The 22,042-nt window shown below is 36.6% G+C and overlaps 1 protein-coding gene across 1 annotated transcript; it reads right to left on the reverse strand.

The window, feature by feature from the left end:
* Positions 1-12,613: 12,613 nt before the first annotated feature.
* Positions 12,614-19,776, reverse strand: LOC117494849 (C-type lectin domain family 12 member B-like). Its single transcript, XM_034145839.1, has 4 exons — positions 19,737-19,776; positions 13,125-13,439; positions 12,873-13,036; positions 12,614-12,721 (listed from the first exon to the last, which is right to left on the reverse strand). Exons 1-4 carry the CDS (start codon positions 19,774-19,776, stop codon positions 12,614-12,616), a joined length of 627 nt encoding a protein of 208 aa, XP_034001730.1.
* Positions 19,777-22,042: the final 2,266 nt, after the last annotated feature.

Genomic DNA, 22,042 nt, shown 5'->3' on the forward strand with positions numbered 1-22,042 from the left:
TAGACAAAGGCTGATAGATGTTATTATTCAAAGTGTTTAGTAATGAATCGCTTACCTATCAGTCAGATCACTTCCATTCACGCACATCCGTTGAACTCAATCCTTTTTGGTGTCATGTCTTGTATTTTGCTGTTTCAAGTTGTTCTTCTGGGTCTCCAGCTCCTGGATTTGTGAGTACAGCTTGGCATTGTTTCCTGAAAGTCCAGAGGTCACTACAGAGACAAAGAGAGGAAGGTGTTGGGCTGTAAGACTTGTGTCTCTGAGTGTTTTAATGTTCTTGATAAACATTGAAGACTGGGTTCACATGTTTGCTTCACATAGCAAAGAGCTAAATGAATTTGGAAAGCGACTGGTCTCCTCTGTATTGTAGACATCTTACAACAGCTGACATTTCAAACCACTGCCTTTTGCAAAATATGGAGAACACAAGCAGACACCTTCACACACACACTTCACCCTTAACACATATTTCAGCCTCCTATTGCAGAATCTTTGCAGCAAACGAGAGGGGAAATGTGGTTGGGTCAACAGACAGAGTTACAGAGCTTCAGGTCACATCTAATACAAACTGTTGAACTGACATTCACACAGAAGATACTCACAGTAGATACGGAGACCCATGATGGCTAACAGTATGAGCCACCAACACACTGCTGTCAGAAGAAAAAAACGCCGTCCTGAAAAATAATAATTCAGTTAAAAAACCTAAACAACATGACAGTCACAGATGCTTAGGATACATTTAGAACAAAAAGAGACGATTAAATATTCACACTTTCAACTTTCTTTACTCCCATTTCTGAACATAAATCCCATTTTTGACAATATTAAATGTGGATTGTTTTGTGTTCATAATGCACCTGGACGGGTTCTCTTTTTATCCACAGCGCCTCTTGAGGCATTAACGTAGTCATCTTCTTCTTGTTCTTCAATTTCCTCTGAAAGATAAACACATTATTTATATTTGAGTGCAGTTTTACTCCCAGCATGTTGAGCATCCATGAGGAACCATTGTACTGAAAGATGGATTTTGGGATTAAATCGATATTTAAAAACAGTTGCAGTTATGTAAGGAATCAGAAGCAGAAGTCAACAACGCACTTCTACATAGAAAGATAACAAATGTGTTAAGTCTTAATGTATGAGTAATGTTAAACTCTAGATATTAATCTAAAGCAGAACTAAAAACCACACGCAGAAAATTGTTCGGTTGTCACACTGACATTTCTTTAAAATAACAAACAAATATCTTTCTGCATTCATTTTGCCTTTTTCCTGCAATACCCGGCATTTCAGTTGATCCCACTAGATGGCGCACTCTAGACACAATTTACCTTTGCTGGAGTCTGGTCTATTCTCTCAGCTGGCCCCACTCGGCAACCCGGCAAGATCCAAGAACCAAATACATCACGCTTATTGGAGGGGGTCGAGATTAACCTGAGCAATAACAGTTCATGGCGAGTACGGCGAATACACGTTGTAACAAGCAGTAGCGCTGAGCAAAGTGACTAGAACGCGACCACACACTTATAAAAACACTTATATAAAGTCAGGCAACACTAACCAGGCTTAGTGTGATTCTGTTTATTTTACCTTACTTTAATAACCATCCGTTCATTATTATTGACCATTGTGAAGAGCAGGCAGACGTTTTCCTGTTGTTTTGTATTATTGCCAACACACTCTCACTCCATAAACGTCCAGGAGCGACGCTTGGTCAGGGTCCCGAGGCGTGCAGTTGGGACGCTCCTAGGCTCCTTCAGCTTCATAAACGGACGCAAATAGCTTTCAACTGATTGCAATGTATTCCCATCTGCGGCGGGATTTGACGCTCATGGAAGCACGGCATTCGTTTGTGTCGGAGGCTGTTAAAGGCAATGTGACCGTCCATTCCCATTGGATAACGGAGAATTGTACACCCGGAAGTAAGTATTCCCCTTACTGTCGATTGATTTGACAGTGATATCTCCACTACTCATCAACTCAAAAACACCAGATTATCCTTGTTAATTAAACGACATTGATAGGTTTTAATGTGTGTACAATGCTTTTGTCACGTTTTCCCCTTCAATTCTGAGAAACAAGTCATTTTTTATGAGTTTTGGATGGCCGATTACCCACAATCCTCTGTAGCAAACATAGACTGTATAAAAAAATTAAATAATACATTATTCCGAGTGTGCTTGCTTTTCTCTTTGAAAGTCATCACATAACGGCATTGTAATACACGTTTCGGCTGCATTAAATATTCCATATCTGCCGTAGTTAACTCTATTTATAGAGCCCTGATGAGAACACTTCTAGACAAACAGGAACTGCCGCCAAAACTGAAAACTTGACGTGGATCTTAAATATATAAGCAATTAAACAACATCTTACATTTCTTTTCACACAATACGTCTCCTTGCAGTATCAACACTAATTCGGCTGACTTTTATATTTGATCCAATTGGTAGATAGGCTGTATTTACGCCATAACGGTGCACAGCTGTAGAAAGGGACACCTACTGGTTAAAGCACATTATTGCATTTTATAATTGTATCATTAGATATTAATAGGAGGATGTGCAAAACAGACAAACTAATAAGGCTTTATTTAAACATTAAAGAATACTTTAGGTTAAGGTCTTCTTTTGAATAAGAAAAAAGCTTTGGGGGTATAGAAGATGAATATGAAGGGATGAAACCCTCTTTGATGGTCACACATGCAGAGCACACAGCACACACAGTGAACTTTGTATCTACAGATAAATATTAAGCCTGACAAAGTACTTAACGTCTAATATATTGCTTTCCTGCAATGTTAACTATGTTTAAGCACTTATTTTAACAGATATTATACATATGTATTATACTCTTATAAAATGTATGTAGATAGTATAAGAAATGTGCAGAATATGACAATGTAATGGTGGAGGTACACACATATTGATAGATGTCTTGTAATGCACTGTTGAGGAACCTGCGACCCAAGTTTTTCATTCATTGCATAACTTCACCGTAGTTGTGTATAATATGATATGTCAATAAACCTTAGAAAATCTTGAAATCTTGAAAGGGATGTGCAAAATAGTCATTACAGATGAAGCGTCTTATTTTGGACAGTTTAAAATGCGAGGGTCGTGATCGGTTCGTGCACGTTCCGTGATGGCCGGCCGGCCCCCAGTCAGACTTGATACCGCCCCCATGATAAATACATTTAATTATTGTGAAGCCAGCTGCAATGGATCATTGATCCACCAGGGGGTGCAGTGGGGTTCCACACTGGAGTCATGTGAAATCAACTTCTCTGTTGTTAATAATGTTGTTTAGTCGGAAAAAACGAACGAGCCGGCTCTCCCGATTTTAATCCTAATTTAATCATCATCATTGATGTTTATGTTCGCCGAATTGACATGAAATCACTGACAAATATGAATATTCTGTATTCAACTTCATTGAAACGATCAGGATGGGTGTTATTTTTCCCCACAATGACCAAGTCGCTGCAAATGATCCCATGTATTATGTACATGTACATGGCCACATTCTCAACAAAGTTACGTAACGAAACATTCTGTATTCCTTGCTTACTTTTTATTTAATGCTTTATAACAGCTGGAATAGTTCGTTTAGAACAGGCACCTCACTCGCAATCTGCTCCTCCGCAACGCCTACCACCTACCTCCGGCTGAAATTATGAATGTACAGTAAGGCATAGTAATCATAGATAACACGGCAGGCTCCGTTACAGTTTGTTTTCATCTGATTTCAAATATTTCAAATGTCTGAAGTTAATAAATACATTCTCAGTGTTCAAGTCAATAATAGTCATATAAGAAAAGTACTGATCTAATAACAGAGATTTTATAAGGACTTTTCAATGTTCGACATCGCTCATGTGAAATACAGTAAACTGGATGTTGTGGTGCCGAGAGGCGGGGTATCAAAAGTACAAGCTAAACTTTTATTTAGCATCTGAACACACTTGTAAACAACGTGATGCCCGGGAAGCGAAGACCCGGCGGAAACAGCTGGTCTGGTTCACTAAAATGTCCGTGTACAGTATATCTGGTACTAATGTATAGCGGATCTTTGTTAAGATCCATATGTCAGTAGAGATGGGATGGCAGAAGGTGCTATATATATATATATATATATATATATATATATATATAATTCCAAAGCTGGTAAAGACCTTTCAAATTTAGCAATAATAGTCATATAAGAAAAGTACTGATTTGTTCTTGAATCAACTTTTTTATGGAAAATGTTTTATGTAATTTTATTTCATTTTAAATAAAATGAAAGACATTCACAGTTAATGTAATTAGATATACATTATTAATGCCATACATTTTTAAATGTAATTAGATATACATTATTAATGCCATACATTTTTGCATAAATATTTATTCAGTATGATAGCTGTCTAACAGAAGTTAAATCCATTTCTCACTTATTCTGACAATGTACTTAACCCCAAATCAAAGAACCCAATAAAAATAGTTGTTAAATAATAGTGAAGTCACGTTGTAATAACAATAACTCATCTCTCTCGGTTTTTTTTGTTTTCTTTGTGTGCTTTGCCAAAAGCCACTGTGTCAAGTGTCCTAGTTGGGTTACCGTAACGAACAGCAGCCGGCTCTCGATTTTTAATCCTAATTTAATCGTTTATGTTCGCCGAATTGACATGAAATCACTGACAAATATGAATATACTGTATTCAACTTCATTAAAATGTTATTAACGTGCCTAAACTCAGTAATTCACTAAAAATTACTGATCCCTCCGCGTCGCGGAGGGATCTTGATCCCTGGGTGTTATTTTTCCCCATAATGACCAAGTCGCTGCAAATTATCCCGCTTATTACATGGCCACATTCTCAACAAAGTAACGACATGACTCCCAATATTAATTAAAATGCTTTTATGGATTTAGAAAATATTTTTATTGATTTAAAACATATTTCTATGTATTGATTTAAATTTACATGCATCCGCTAAGAAAAATAGTCCGTTGTTACCGTTTTTTAAACAGTCAGAATGAAACGGCAGCTCTCAGCTGTGTGTTCATACTCCTAACTCTGATCTTTCTTTTCCAACAGTTAAGTTAACTGTAGGTTACTCTGAGTGACAAGCTTACAGTTAGTGAAGTAACACTTTTTTTTTGTGAGTCACGACCTCGCTGTTTCATTCTAACATAACGCTCCAAATATGACTGTTTCCACTCGGACTTCAATACAGCAACACCATTGTTTGGTTTCCATGGTAGCGTGTCTCTTTAGTAGCGTGCACTCCTTTCCTGTAAATTACAGGTCCAGCCAGGCAAAACAGTAATATGAAATATGAACGTTAGTTTTTAACTGAAATGATCAAATAAAGTCAAAATGTCACAGTGTTTACAAACATTGACCATACCGTTCACCAGCCCCCACCCCACTCTTTGTTTAAAACGAATTGGCCATCGGAATGTGTGTGTCCCAACCCCCCCCTGTGATATCTCTTCACAGGGGGGAGAGAGTTAGACGCTCGTGAATTGTCAACGGGGGGGGGGGCCTCTCTGCACGGAGGAGCCGCGGAGAAGTGAATCACAGTGATCTGCTATTTTAAAGTAAATTCAACACATATCGACCCTAAATATAGCATATATTAAGAACGAGAAAGTGTTAACATCGTTTTTTGTAAACATATGACCAATGTGCGAGGGTGATGACATCAGAGCATCGTCCTATGGGCTTAGCCCCGGACAGGTACAACAGGTATTCACTCAGAGGGGGGTAGTTACCCATTTACATGTCAAAAAGCAACATACAGTAGGCGGGTGGGGGATGGTGAACGTTTACATTTCTCTACAGCAGTGGTTCCCAAACTTTTTGTGCCCAAGGCACACCAAAGGACAAGTAAAAATCTCAAGGCACACCTATTGTGCGAAATAGCCCTTATAACACGTGTTATCACTCATATCATGTAAAATATCTGTAAATGTGCATAATTATTTACTAATGCCAAATAAAATGTATAGATAGAACAATCAGTGGTTCAAGTTAGTATATTCCTCAGTGTAACATATCCACTAGTTGCAAAGCTTAAACATTTTTATATATTTTTTTATTTTAAGGGAAAGGATGTTTTCACTACTCAGTTTGTCAACTATGTTACGGACAAACTTGATGTCATTACAATCATTTGATTAAGTCCTGCACTTCAAGTAAAATCAAATTTGAAAGGCTCTTGAGTCTATTCTACCATATATCCAAAGATTTTTTAAAGTTTAAAAAATAATTGTATTAAAGTTTTGTTTTTTCATGTGATATGTTCAGCACTGTCATTAAGTTTAGGGATATTTTGTATTATAAAACTACCATACAGGTCATTTTGATAGTTTTAAGAGATGTCATGTAAAACTCCAACCTGTGTAGATATACATTATACTATAAAGGATATCAGAAGCACTATTTTAGATATTTTAAATTTGAAAAAATGAGGTGCAACATAGTTGACAATGAAAGTCAAACATTTGACGCAAATAACATAGTTGACTGGACACATTATTAACCATCAGCACTATGTTAATTTCAAGGCAGAAGTGCAAAATTCCATTGATAATGATGTGTAATGACGTCTACATGTCGTACAAATTGTCAACTAGGTTACCTGTCAACTAAGTTACTACAGTTATTACAGTACTGGGTAACTCAGTTGACAGGTAACCTAGTTGACAATTTCCCTATTTTGACCCATCATTTCAATGGTAGGCCTTGCCTGGATGACCACATGTCATTTTCTTGAACAGGTTAACATCACATTTGCACATATAATTGAATTAAAATCATTAAACAATTGTAAACCATAACAATGTACGTAACATTGTTGATTGTCAATGAGTATATTAATTGACCATGTGCTATTATACATAAAATATTGTAAAAATGTAGAGGACAATCACCACAGTGTGTTCAAAATGTCTGCCAAAGAGGAACATGGCATCATGTGATGCTGGTGACATGGTATTGGGACAAACAATTTTTGAGTTAAAGGGGGAAGTTCTGTTAGTAACATAGTTGACAGAACTTTTGCGGACATTCATATATTAAGATATTTAAATTATTTAAAGGGCGAAATCAATTAAAAATATGTTATTATTCTTTAGTATTTAGACTTTTGAAATAAATGAATCATTTTTTAAATTTACTTTAATGGTTTTTATTCATTATTTTGAATCCAAGACACCCTCAACTGAAAAACGGACATAGCAAAAACTGACAATTTAAGAACATCATGACACATTTCAAGCTAAATAAAGCATAGGATGCACATAATGTTTGTGTGATATTATAACATGCTTTCCAATAATAGGCAAAATATGATATTTTTGAAGAAAATAGTTAGAATAATTATAATTATCATCAATGGACATCAATGGACATGGAATGTACCCTAAATTGTAGAATCACTCAGCAGTTACATACACCAAACCTTCCAGTTATATTCCTATCAATATTATGAAGGCTTTTACAGAAGGGTTTGGTCATATATAATTCATAGCCTGAATTATATAACATTTTATACCTAAAAACATGGTGAAAATTGATATTTTAGGGCTGTTGACAGTATTTTCTGATTTATGGAGTGATACAAAGAGATATCACTCACTCAATTTCACTTTCCACTATGTCCACTGTTGTTTTTCACAACCAATGGCAGAACTTTATTGAGGCCTGTAATTAGTCAACTACAGGTCTCTTGAGTCAGTCTTTTTCTTCCAAAAAGCTTGTGACAAGATGTTATTGCTCTTGGGGCATTAAAAACAAGATTTTAACTTTAATTTTTTATATAATATCTGCATTTTCTATTGTGAAAAACTAAGTCTTAGTTATTTAATATATAGCGCCATCTCCTGGTTAAACCCTGAAATTGGAGAATAGTGGGAGGGCCTAACATTCCTGAATACTGGTCTTTGGCAGGCAACTGGCTGGCAGTCGGCAGGAAGCTGTATGCTGGGGTCCAAAATAAGAGGCTCCATCTGTATATACAGTCTTTAATTAACTATTAGTAGAGAATAACGACGAGTAAAGAATATACTTTATAGGGATCCTATTAATATCTATGGAGGAGTGGATTGAGGAGTGCCTATCTCCAGAAAAAAAAGCACCTAAACGAAGACATGCAGAGCTACGTGAAGAGCAGGTAGACCAACTGGAAAAGTACCACCATTCAAAAGCTTTCTTTCTTGAAACAAAGCAGAGAAATGATGACCGTTAGTGGCCACAGGTGCGAAAGCTCTCTCCAGAGCTACTGGAAGCCGAATCTCGGGGACCGGAGAAAGTGGAGCAATATTCTCGCCACGCCAAGCAACAGCCTAGAACAACCTCAACCTATACAAGTAACCACGTAAGCCATTCTACTGATGCTGGACAGGTTTTCAGTGGGTGCACAATAAACGGCAACATACAAATCAATGTAAATAAATAGCCGAATAATGGATCAACGCTCTCTGTCTAACAGTGACGTGCGGTGAGGTTCATGGCTGGTCAGATTTACAAATATTATAGCCTATTTTGACCTTAATCGAAATATTCTGTTATTTTCAAAAGCTTTTTTAGTCTGCTGCTATGATTAATTTTAAACAGACCGTTCAACAAAAGGATACCCAAAATCTAAATATTGGATTGTTCTTTCTAAGTAAGATCCCATTTTCATTACAGTTGTGGTCTTACCTTGACTTGAAGATGAATATAAGTCCATGCTATCCTTCTGGACAACAATCTCTATTACTGTTTTGTAAAAGTCCTCCTTATCTTCCTGTAGTTTCAAAAGTCTAGTTTGTTGTTTGCGGTAGAATAACAGTAGCAACAAGAACCTGTGGGCTCACGTGCGCCCCCTTCAGTGCGGCAGAGGTTATGGCTGCCTCTCCTGGTGCTTTTTTCATTGCCGTTGTACGATGAGACCAGCGAGCCTAAATATCATATATACGTGAAATAAGTTATTTAGAGACTATGGATGGCGAGGATAAATGTAAGAAAGGGATCTACAAACATTACATTGGTGACCTACAGTGAGATGGGAACAGGCATGCGCTTAGGGCCCGCTTTCCAGCCAGTTTCTGTGGGGTGACGCATTCTGAAGTGAGGCAGAGCTGATCTGTGCCTCACCTCACCCCACAGTAAATGGCTTGAGCGCGCTCACAAAATAAGTGGCCGTGCTAAATTAGTGCCCGCGCTCCAGCAAGTTACTGTGGGCTTACGTGAGGCAGTGCTCGTACCTGCCTCACTTCTCATCGCTCCCGTAGTGGAGCTCGGCAAATTTGCTGATTTTGACTATAAAATGCGATTGGAATCATACAGAAATCACATTTACACAAGATCAGTGGAGACATTTTATTATTATTATTATTTAGTTTTTCTTTAATTGTTTTTCCGTTACATTGGAGTATGACAGGTGAGGCTCTGCCTCCCCTGCCTCCACTGACTGCACGTCGCTGCTGTCTAATATGCTCGCTAGCTGTTAGTGTTGTTGCATAGCAACCACCTCGCACTATGTTTCGTGCAGAAGGCAACGGAGGGACAATTTTATTTTGAACATCATTATTTACTAATAAAAACTATTTAAATTAGAGTGTGTATTTTTCTTTCATATTGCCACACTTGGTAATCGTTTTATAAATGGTTACCAAGGGGGGGTTGTCGGGCTTCGCGTCAGGCCGAACCACGCCCCTTAGCTGTGATATAATGAGCATATACCACAGCCTGTCGCGAGCTATTGCTTAAATATATTTATATATATATATATATATATATATATATATATATATATATATATATATATATATATATATATATATATATATATATATATATATATATATATATATATATATATATATATATATATGTGTGTGTGTATACATTTGCATCTGCCTGTTATTGTCTCATTAGACCGCTCAGAGGAGAGGATTTCTCATTCCTCTAAACGCCTGCTGCTTCCCCTCCTCGACTCCTCTGCTCGCATCTCCTGTGGGCGGGACTAAGACGCGAGGATAGGAGTCGAGGAGGGGAGTCGAGGAGGGGAATTAGAGAAATCAGAAAGGTCTAATGACTGAATATTGAGGCCTGATCCGCTTCTATCTTATTTACATAAAAATGGTCGCACCATGAATAAGATTGTTTCTCCAGACTTGATTAAAGCACTGATGTTTTCTAGAAAAAGACAAAACAACAATGTATGGCAGCACATTTATTCACTGGTGACAACAGAGTAAAACATGACATTGCTTATAGATAGAAATACAGATAGATTAAAGGTGGGGTAGGTAAGTTTGAGAAACCGGCTCGAGATACACTTTTTGTTATATTCCATGGAATGCTCTTAACATCCCGATAGCAATGAATATTTTAAGTGCTTTGACAAAAAATCCATAAAAAAATGTCATCTGTGGAAGCCGTAGTACTGTAAAAAGCACAACCAATCATTTTAGCCGGCCCGGCTAAAGTAATTGGATGGCCTACCTGCCTGTCAGCCTTCCATCTGTGCACAAACTTATCTCGTGCCCTCATTGGTCATGTGCACATTCGTGTGTGTTGGAGGAGGGGCTCTGTAAGGAAGTGGGAGATTTTTTACGGCTGTGTATTTTCAAATTCTAGCGCACTCGAGCTGGTTTCTCCGAAATGACCTACCCCACCTTTAAATGATCCGTCATCTGGGCAACTAAACAAATTATACATCAGAATACTTAATGAAACAGACTCTGGAACATTGTATTGAGAACAAGTGATGCAGCGCCCTCTGTTGGCCGTTAGAAGCAATAAAATAAAATAGCAGAGTCCTTGCACTAATCTGCAGAGTTTAAGCGTTGCATCTCTAATACAAAAGAGTTTAACCATCCAGACTGATACAAACAATATAAATATGTCAAGGAAATAAAAAATTGCATTTATTTTGCAAGCCCTATAGAAATTATAAAGTCAAACTAAAGCTACATTGATTTTTAAATAATCCACATTATATATGAGTTAATTTAAATGTCTGTCTTATTGTGTGTATTGAGTTTATGCAAAGTTTATGTAATTAATGTTATTTTTTTCCTTTTTCGTTTGCCAAGGTAAGATCTCTTTAAATGTTTGGAATGGAATTTGTATTTATTTGTATTTTTGTATTTAAGTACGATAATCCATAGTTTTACATTTATAGGCCTGTAAATGTATTTCATTTTTCTTCAATCAAAGAGTTACCAGTAACTTTCTTAGTATGACTGGCCCCAAGCCTGTTTTTCAGGTCTCAGGCTCGAAAATGACATTTCCAGAACAAATGACCATAACTAGACTTCTAAAAGGGGAACATTAATAATCTTTTTTCTCAAAGCAATGATAAACCTGTGAGTTGGATGTAGAAGAGTCAGAATCAATATAGATTTTTCTCAGTCAGAATAAATTCAGATGGAACATGGTAAAAAAAGGTAAATTCTTACCTCCGCCTAAAAAAAAACATTACTTATAGTGAAAACCACCCTTGAATGATGGGATGGTAGACTAAAAGTTTTAGGAATCCAAAGTAAAACATATAATAGGTACCCTGTATCGAGATTGATGCAAAACAAGTGACATTTGACCTTTTTAGCCAGGTTTAGAAAAAAAACCCACCTCTGGGGTGATTTGGGTGTAAATGGGCGTTTTTACAGTTTCTCTGGAACCCATTGGTCGATTTTGGTGATTGTAATCTCTTCCTGACCGTTAGAGCCAATAGAATCGAAGGGGGGTCTTCACATAGACACCAACATTAACACAAAAAGGTGGGGGCTTTGCGCATGCAGGCTTGCATCAGAGTGAAGCGATCTCTCGCTCTGACATCTCGAAACGGAAAATAAGTTTTATTGCTTATGGATTATCAGAAATCATTTCAAAGGGACACAGACACATTGGATTAACCTCTGGATTAACTGCAGCATCGTTTTTTATCGTTTTAATGCCATTGAAGACCAATTTTGACCAGAGAAAGACCAAGGTAAGCCATGTTAGCGTTTGTAGCTACCTAGCGCCACATGTTTTGATGTACGTTTTCGTTTATAGAGTCGAAAGTTTTTATCATGGAGTGTTGAGGTGGGCACCCATCGATTCTGTGTCTCTTTACGATCATAATCGATATGTTGGATGTGCATCTAGGATAAGTAATAAGGGAGTTATGAGTGAGTTTAGGTGCAGTGATAGGTTAGTATTTTTTCGCTCGTGGCTAATTCAGAGGCTGAGTGTTAGCATTGTGGGTTATTTTTTGGAAAAAAATAAAAAAGATCAGTTAGCTGAGTTTCTTCCCGTTACATGGATATAAAACATTCATAGTTTATTAAATGAGCATGCCCTCAGACACTGTTTCTTGCAAGATGTTGCAGCAGTGCCCCGGTACCGGGGTCTCTCGGGCTTAACAGGTTAAGAGGTTATTAAACAGAGAGAGATAAAGCCTTCTGCTGGCAGATCCATTGTTGTGGTTTATCACAGCTCACTGATGACCATATGTCTCTGCCCTTGTAAAACACTGCACAGTGACCGTCAACAGGAGCTGGTAACCAGGAGCTGAGGAGAGAACATGATGTTTAGACAAAGGCTGGTAGATGTTATTATTCAAAGTGTTTAGTAATGTGTCTCTTACCTATCAATCAGATCACTTCCATCCACCCACTTCCATTTCTTATTTACAACTCTCAGACCAATCCAGTATCCATTGAATCCAAAGCTGTACATATTGATTGCTTCCTGGAAAACAGAGAGAGAGTTGTCAGATATTTAAACATTAAACTGTAATAAACACATACAGTAATGACCTAAAGACCCAAAGACCCAAAGTGTTTTCCAACCTAAACAAAACACATTTACTTTCTTAATTGCGTCATATTAATGGGTTTACCTTTTCCTCCAAATTATGTGCAACAGCCAAATCTGAATTCTTTCCTTTGCAGTCTTCTTGAGCTTCTTCCCAGGTTATCCAACCAGGATAAGGAAGGTAATTGCTCGCATAGCAGCTGGACTGAGTGAGATCCCAGCCCTTCTGACAAGGTTGACACTTTTCATCTGAAACAACAGAGTCCAAACAATCAACAACATGACTACAGTAGGAACATATTGTAATTATGACCTAATATATAGGATCTGAACATACCGGTGTTTCCTAAGCAGTAGGAATCGATGCTCCACTGGGCTTGACTGATGTTGAGCTCATTCGAGGTTGTCTCCATGTTTTGTATTTGCTGTGTCAAGTTGTTCTTCTCGGTCTCCAGCTCCTGGATTCGTGTTTTCAGCTCCTGGACTTCTGCAGACAGGTCTTTCACGTTGCTTTCTGAGACAGTAAAGGCTTGTGTCAGGTTACCCAACTGGTGCGTGAGATTCTTCCGTGTCTCCAGTTCCTGGATTCTTGATGTCAGGTTAAGGATTTCTGCAGTCTGCTTGGCGTTGTCTTCCGAAAGTTCAGAGGTAACTACAGAGACAGAGGAAGGTGTTGGGCTGTAAGGCTTGTGTCTCTGAGTGATTAATGATCATAATAGACATTAAAGAACAGGTTCATATGTTTTATCTTTCTTAAAACAATAGTCAGACGCACATATAAACATGTGAACGGAGCAGCACTGATGGTCTAAGATTGTTAAATCAAGTGTTTATCTTCTAAAGTTATAAAAAAAAACCTCTTCTGAAATACATCTTTGCACAGGGCCAGTGTTAACAGGAGGCAGGATTACACCTCCCTTACGCAAAGAAAATATATTTCCCCATATATTAACTGTCAATATATTGCATTATTTTGTTTTCTGATTTACTGGTTAATTGAAAAGATTTAATAAAGGAAATCTTGCTGTTGGCTACACCAAGTGATACTGATTAATAATCAACATGAAAAACATATTTATTCATATCTACAAAATATATTGAAAATATATTGAAGATATATAGAATAATATATTGTGTTAATATATTACAATATATATATATTGAATAATATATTGTGATAATATATTGTAATATATGGGATAATACATCAGTAATTGCCGCTTTCCATATATTGAGTAATATATGTAAATATATATAATATATTGGTTGTGTATATATGTGAACATACATTTTACTATATATTAACATTTATATGGGGACATGTACTATATATATGCACAAATATATGGGGATATGTATGTACTATATATTCAGATTTATATGGGGACATGTATGCAGAATATATTCACAATTATATGGGGACATGTACTATATATATATTCACAATTATATGGGGATATGTATGCGCTATATATTCACAATTATATGGGGACATGTATGCACTATATATATTCAGATTTATAAAAGACCATGTACGTACCATATATTCTGAACATGAGTGCAATATATGTTCACAATGAGGAGAAATGCATGTTCTGATAAAAAAAATCTTTCATTTCATTTCAAACCTTTATTTATGCAGGTGAATCCCATTGAGATCATTGATCTCTTTTTCAAGGGTGACCTACTGCAAGTAGGTTCCACATGAAGACATATAAACATAACAGAAAAACAAAAAAGGACATCATACAGCATATTTACAGTGACTACAGTTTACATAGCTAGTAACATTTACAGGTTCCAACAGTTTCCGATTGGATAGTATCTATCCTTGCTTTAAAAACATTTAGCGGAACCAAATTGCTCAGACTGTTCCAAGTTAGCGGAGCTGCGCATCTAAATGCTATCTTCCCTAAGACAGTCCTAGCAGTTGGCACATTTAATAAAACCACAGCATTCGATCTCAGGCAGTAGCCACTTACAATTCGCCGTGAGATCAGGGAGCAGATGTAGGAAGGAAGTTTCCCTAACATGGCTTTGTATATAAAAATGTACCAGTGACTGAGCCTCCGTACAGTTAGTGAAGGCAAACCTGCCCTTGCATACAGGGTACAGTGATGGGTTAATACTTTACAGTTTGTCACAAATCTCAGTGCACTGTGATAGGCGGCATCTAACTTGACCAGGCAATTGGCAGGTGCATTCATATAGATCAGATCACCATAGTCCAGTACAGGTAAAAAGGTCACAGTGACTAGCCTTTTCCTGGCCTCAAGTGAGAAACAGGACTTGTTCCTGGAAAAGAAACCTAGCCTAACCCTCAGTTTTTTAAGCAGGTTATTGACATGAAGTTTAAAAGTGAGACAATCATCAAGCCAGATACCAAGGTATTTGTAACAGGTAACCACTTCAAGTTTTATTCCTTGTGTAATTAAAATATCTAAAACAGGCTCTGGTGTCTTTTTAGCTTTTGAAAAGAGCATTACCTTGGTTTTATCAACATTTAAAAGAAGCTTAAGCGCTGAGAGCTGAGTCTGAATAATGAGAAGCTTAATTTGTTTTTTTCTATCAATGTGTAACAGTTATCAAAATACTCATTAAAAGAAGGACAAGGAACGAATAAAAGAAAAGGCCTATAAACAACACATTATGTAATGACTCAAGAACATTTTCATGTAATTATGTAATAAAACCCACATTTTGTAATAATCTGCTGCATTCTGTAACAGCCTGAACGCAATATAAAATAAATGTCCCTGCATTTTGTAATAAATTATTACATTTTGCAATGGTTATTACAAAATGCGTGAGTTGCCCTTTTAAAAAACTGTAATATTCATTATGTAACCATAACCAAACTGTAAATATATCCCAAAATTGATGTTGATATACATGTTGGCTAATGAATATGGTAACACTTGATCTAGTTTTGGCCAATGATATTCTACTGAAGTATTTTTAAATTATGAGTAAGGATGATTCATGGTTGAATAAATAAATAAACAGTTGTAATGTTATTGTTTGCAACTCATTTTGTAATAACCACAGCAATATGTAATAATATATTTCAAAATGTGGCGACATGTATTACATATTTGCATTGAACTTGTTTACTACATAATGGGCAAATTATTACAAAAGGAGGTGTTATTACATAATGAAGGGAAAATGTATTACATTTTGTATAGGTATAGTTAATAAATGATGCATTGTTATTTCATACAGGGCCAAAAAGAGCAGTCTGTTATCCTATTTAACAATCTTGTTTTTTGTTTCACCTGGTGACAACTTTAAACATGAGCTGATCACTCATTAAAACAATGTCCGGAACAGGGCAAAAAAAACAGTCTTATACCCTATTTGATCGTCAATCTTGTTTTTTTCGTGCCTTTACTCACAAATTATTGTGTTAATGGATGTTCTTATATCTGATGTCTTGGTCCCTGGATGGTAGTTTACTACAGCATCTGTGGAACAGAACAATTACAAATAATTAGAAGTTCACAAAAGACAGCAGGAATTATAACAATATCCATAATATCTATATTAAAGCATGGGCTGGCTTGGTGAATAATGTGGGAATACAAATAGTGGAAGAATAGGCTTTGTACATTTTCGTCTGAGTGTGGCGCTACTGGTTGGTATATTTTATGGAATTTGGACCAAGCATCTGCATCTGTAACAGTTCTGTTTAAAACTTTTTTAAATGTAATTGCATTCATCTTTAAAGGTGGGGTAGGTAAGTTTGAGAAACCGGCTCGAGATACACTTTGTGTTATATTCCATGGAATGCTCTTAACATCCCGATAGCAATGAATATCTGAAGTGCTTTGACAAAAAATCCATAAAAAAATATCATCTGTGGAAGCCGTGGTACTGTAAAAAGCACATCCAATCATTTTAGCCGGCCCGGCTAAAATAACTGGATGGCCTACCTGCCTGTCAGCCTTCCATCTGTGCACAAACTTATCTCGTGCCCTCATTGGTCATGTGCGCGTTCGTGTGTGTTGGAGGAGGGGCTCTGTGAGGAAGTGGCGGATTTTTTCCGGCTGTGTATTTTCAAATTCTAGCGCACTCGAGCTGGTTTCTCCAAAATTACCTACCCCACCTTTAAAAGACTACTTTTATTGAATGAGAGTTTTACCTAGCACAATGAGCCTGGGGTGGTGGGAAGGGAGAACTGGGCCTCGGCATCGGCATCGGCAGGAGTGGTAGTCGCCTATGAGTATTAGAATTTAGATGAACAAAGGCATAGAAAAACCCTGAAATATGTACTGACACAAAGCTACAACCCTCGATTTTGTAAGTAGTAGTAGTAAATACATACGTATATACAATATACAACAATACGCATAATGCAATTAGCAGTACCAGTAATAAAATGACTGAATAAATAGTAGTAGAACCTTTATTTAGCCAGGAAAATCAATTAAGAACAAATTCTTATTACAATGATCACCTGACAGGAGGCAAAAGGCGTCCTGAGGGGATGGGGTTTGGGAGGAAAAAAATAAAAAGACAGACTCCGGGCACTACAGAACCCAGGAGACAACACAATGACACAGAGCAGAGATGACAGGCATAGCAGTTAAACATATAAAATCTCTAAAACAATATTGCTGTGGTTCAATCTGTCATTAAAATAATATAGAACATTCATCCAGCTTCATGGCAAGGATAACTAAGCTGAATAGTGAATAAAGTGATATGTGAAAAGTAAAATGACAGTGAAATTAAATGACAGTGCGTTCCTTACCACTGCGATCTGGCTCCTCTGTCCTCGTATATTTTGGGTCTGATTCCTCACTACTGATGTCTGCCTCTGCATGGGCCCTCTCTCCTTATTTATTCTGTCTCAGTCACCACTGCTATCTGGCTCCTCTGTCCTCTTGACTTGTGGTTCTGCAGGCTTAGTTCGACCTATGAATTTCAACAATGCTCCTGTAAAATATATAGATATATAGTATTATGGGTCAACATTAAAATAACATACACTGGAGAGCAAAATGTGAAATGCCATTGACTGTAGGCTACATATTATCCACACAATTGTCAGCAGGGGCAATAACAACTAAAATGTGAACTAACTTGAATGCATTAGTCCACAACACATAGCCTAACGTAGAGTAGAGAATGAATGAATGGTTTCTGCAAAATACACAGAAATAGAAATAAGGTTCAAATTACAATAACTAACCAGACGATGGTTATTAATAATAAGCAACAGCAATACTAATTGTTGCTAAAACACATTAGACACGTTGCAAACACACGGCTAATAAAAGCTAAGTTAGCATCTCATCCACACACTATCATAGCTTAACTTAGCTAACTAGCTAGCATTAGCTCAATTCCTGAACAACATAGAAACTAAAAACGGGACATCAAGACTCATTAACACACTGACTGAGCAGGACACTATGCATACAATCTTATAACATTACCAACACTAAAGATCTGCATATATGCTCACATTCTTCACGAACGCATTCTCTCTGTGACGATGGTAATTATGCATGTGACGATGCGCAATAATGTCCTGAACGCACATGTGTAACCAGCTCGAAGACCCGTAGCTGAACTACTTTAGCTGTCCCTAAATGTGCCTGACTAAAACACGAACGATATAATGCAGATCAAGGAGAACAAGGGGAATTTACAAGACATAGACTAACTGTGGTTACATTACTTAACTAGCTCATCGTCGTCACCAGTCAGAAAATGTCTACTACTTATAGTGTACATGCAGAATTATTTCAATTTAAAATAGTTTTAAATGCTCACACACATACCTGACTCTGGTGCTGTATTTTCCTCTCGTTTCTTTTTAATTTTCCGTTTCGAAGCACCTGATGAATGCTTTCTCTTTGACACTCAGCGACAGAATCAACAGACAGAGGCAGCAACGCAGATTTGAATCTGCCAATCAGATCAATCTATTGCTGGAGAGGGGGGGGGGGCTCCCCGAAATCAGCCGGAAGTGGCGCATTCGAATACTGTTTGGGCTGTCTGCCGTGGATGGGCTGCGTTCCACTCCAAATAGCCGGTCGGCCGTAATATATGCATAGATATATATGCGTGCATATATTCATATATATATGCGTGCATATATGCATATATATATATTTATATATATATATATATATATATATATATATATGAATATATATATGCGTGCATATATGCATATATATATGCGTGCATATATGTGTGTGTCTATATATATTTATAAACTGTATATTATTTTCCATCATTCAATGGACAATTTGTACTTTTTTTATATGTAGGCTACCATCAAACATATGTTCATATATAAAGTGGGTAACTATACAAAACGAAGTGAGATAACTGTTTATGAATATCTGTTCAATTTTATGTAAACTCATGAAAGATAAATGAGTGTTTCAATAAAACTATTACATATAAATGTATAGTGCAGTTTTTGTTTTCATTGCAATATATTTTTTTTATATGTATCAATATATAGCCATACATGGTCCATGCATATATTGCAATATATTTAAAAATATAAGGACTACTTTCCCATATATGGAAATGTATGATCCAATATATTGTATTATATTTACCAATATATTACAATATATTTTTGTTTCATAAGGGCTAACATCAACTGTTTCTATGTACATGTGGGCGTCTGACAGACCTGTCCTTTGAAAAAGTGAACCATAGGAACATGTCAGCCACAGCCGGCTAACTTCACTAGAGCAGCAACAAGTTAGCAACGAGCTAACTGCATTTGGAGAGATAACAGGCGGAGCGACTGATCTCTGTATTGTAGACAACTTACAACAGCTCTGACGATTCAAACCACTGCCTTTTGTAAAATATGGAGAACACAAGCAGACACCTTCATACACACACTTCACCCTTCACACACACACTTCACCCTTCACACACATTTCAGCCTATTTCAAAATGTTGAACTGACATTCATCGAGAAGATACTCACAGTAGATACGGAGACCCATGATGGCTAACAGTATGATCCAACACACTGCTATTGGAAGAAAGAACCTCAAGCCTGAAAAACAAGCATTCAGTTAAAAAACCTTAACAAAGGTTTCGAAAGGTTTCAAAGGTTTTAAAGTCATATACACAGATACAGTTTAGTCTAAAAACTGTGGTCGCAGGTTGGTTAAAAAATGCAACATAAACATATTTATAAAAATAGTGCAAGCTCAGGAGTTTAGCTTTATCTTAACACCTAAAATAATTTAACAGGCTAAGCTAATGCTTTCAATACATTATAAACACATCACAAAAATAGCTTAGCAATTGTAACCTTTGTCACTATGTCACTGTTTTACCTTTATGTTTTTTATTTTCTATTAAATAGTGCAATGTATTGATCATGCACCTGGAGGGGATGCCTTTTTATCCACGGTGCCTTCTGGTGCAGCTTTTTTTTTGGTGTCCTCTGAAAAAAACATAATGTATTTAACAGCATTTACCTTTTTAACTTTTTAATGCTATTTTATTTCTATTTCAGAAATATTTTGGACTGTTTATTTCTTGTGTCTTAATTTCTCTTATGTACATTGCCTTGTTTTTTCTGCTGCTGCAACGTAAACATTTCTCAATTTGGGATCAATAAAGTACTTCTCTATCTATCTATCTATCTATCGTTAACTCCCAATATGATCAAACTTCAAAAACCATTGGACAAAAGATGGATTTTATAATGGCTATCAGCAAACACACTGCTATTGGTGGAAAATACATCGAATAATAGGGGCCTCTGGCCTGAGTAATGTAACTGAAAAACACGAATTAACAGTTAATTAACAGTTAATATAAAATAAAAAGAGCTGATTTAATATTCACGTTTTTAACCTTCATCCCTATTTTATGTAAATAATATGACTGTTAAATAAATCTCATGTTTACTTGTTTACAGCTCACCTGGACGCGTTGCCTTTTTATCCGCAGGGCCTTCTGGTGCATTCACATAGTCAGCTTCTTCTGTGATTTCCTCTGGAAGATAAACACATACTGTTTCATCAGATATGCAGTTTCTCTCCCATTATGTTCAGCACGCATGAGGAACCATTTCACTAAATGATGGAGTTTATAATCAAACTCAACGATGTCAAATGAGTTGCCGTCACGCAACGAACAGAAGAGGGAAGCAGAACTAAAAACACACAGAGAAGTGTATCATGCTGACTTTTTATAACGAGATTAAAGACCAATTAGAAAAACTCATTGAAAATGGAGCACATTTTGTATTTAGTACAATAGTTCATCATGTGTGGTTAACATATTGATAAACTACAAGCTTCTTCCTTAATTTACTTTTTTTTTTAAATCCCTAAATGCATTAAACATTATGTCTCTATGTTCAGCAGAGTTGATCAATTATAATTTTAAAGATTCAATCTTAAATGGATTTATAATTTGGATATTTAAAAGAATGTGCTGCTAGGGAGTGGTCAAGCCTCAGAAGCAATTTACGCATATATGGTCATACATAGCAGAGCATGTTGATAAAAGCAAACAAAAACATATCATAGGTTGTATCTTAGACACAAACACACACACATCAACTCTGGAATATTCTTTAAATACCCATATCCTCGATTATTTGTCCTTTCGTCCTGAACTAAGTCCTGCTGCAGTCCTGATGAGAGCGTCTCTCTGATGTGACGGTTCAGTAGACTTCTGCTTCGAGGTGGAGATGGCATCTTTTTAATCTCCTGTTCTCATGTCATGTTGATACTTCCCAAATAGTTTCAACCGGAACTTGAAAACGTTCGGCCCTTTCACAGAGTTTTAATAGAGTCACACATCCCAAATATTGGATTTCCCAATAAAATAATCATATTAACTGCAATTTGGATCTCCATTGGATTTCTAGGCCCCAAAAACGTATGTTTAGTCACCAAAATGCTCTCAATGCCACTTCCTGTCCCTCGGGTGCTGATATGGACAGAGAGACTGAATATTGAGACCTGATCTCCTTCTATCTTATTTTCATAACATATTACATAATTGGCAATAACATGTTCGTCCTGACTTGATTAAAGCCTGATGTTCTCAAAATAAATTCAAAAACAACAATGTGTGGCAGCACATTTATTCACTGGTGAACAGAGTAAAACATGACATTTCTCATAGATAAAAATACAGATAGATAAAATGATCCGTCAGCTGTGCAACTAAACAAAGTATACATCATAATACTTGATGAAACAGACTCTGGAACATTGTATTGAGAACAAGTGATGCAGCGCC

This window comes from Trematomus bernacchii, unplaced genomic scaffold (genome assembly GCF_902827165.1).
Source record: "Trematomus bernacchii unplaced genomic scaffold, fTreBer1.1, whole genome shotgun sequence".
NCBI lineage: Eukaryota > Metazoa > Chordata > Actinopteri > Perciformes > Nototheniidae > Trematomus > Trematomus bernacchii.

Excerpts from the sequence above, each read along its gene's own strand:
- LOC117494849 (XM_034145839.1), bottom strand. The coding sequence starts at position 19,776 with ATGGGTCTCCGTATCTACTGTGAGTATCTTCTCGATGAAT. Across the intron at positions 13,440-19,736 it reads TGAGTATCTTCTCGATGAAT|TTACCTCTGAACTTTCGGAA; the intron begins GTCAGTTCAACA and ends CTGTCTCTGTAG. Across the intron at positions 12,722-12,872 it reads CACATAATTTGGAGGAAAAG|GAAGCAATCAATATGTACAG; the intron begins GTAAACCCATTA and ends TCTGTTTTCCAG.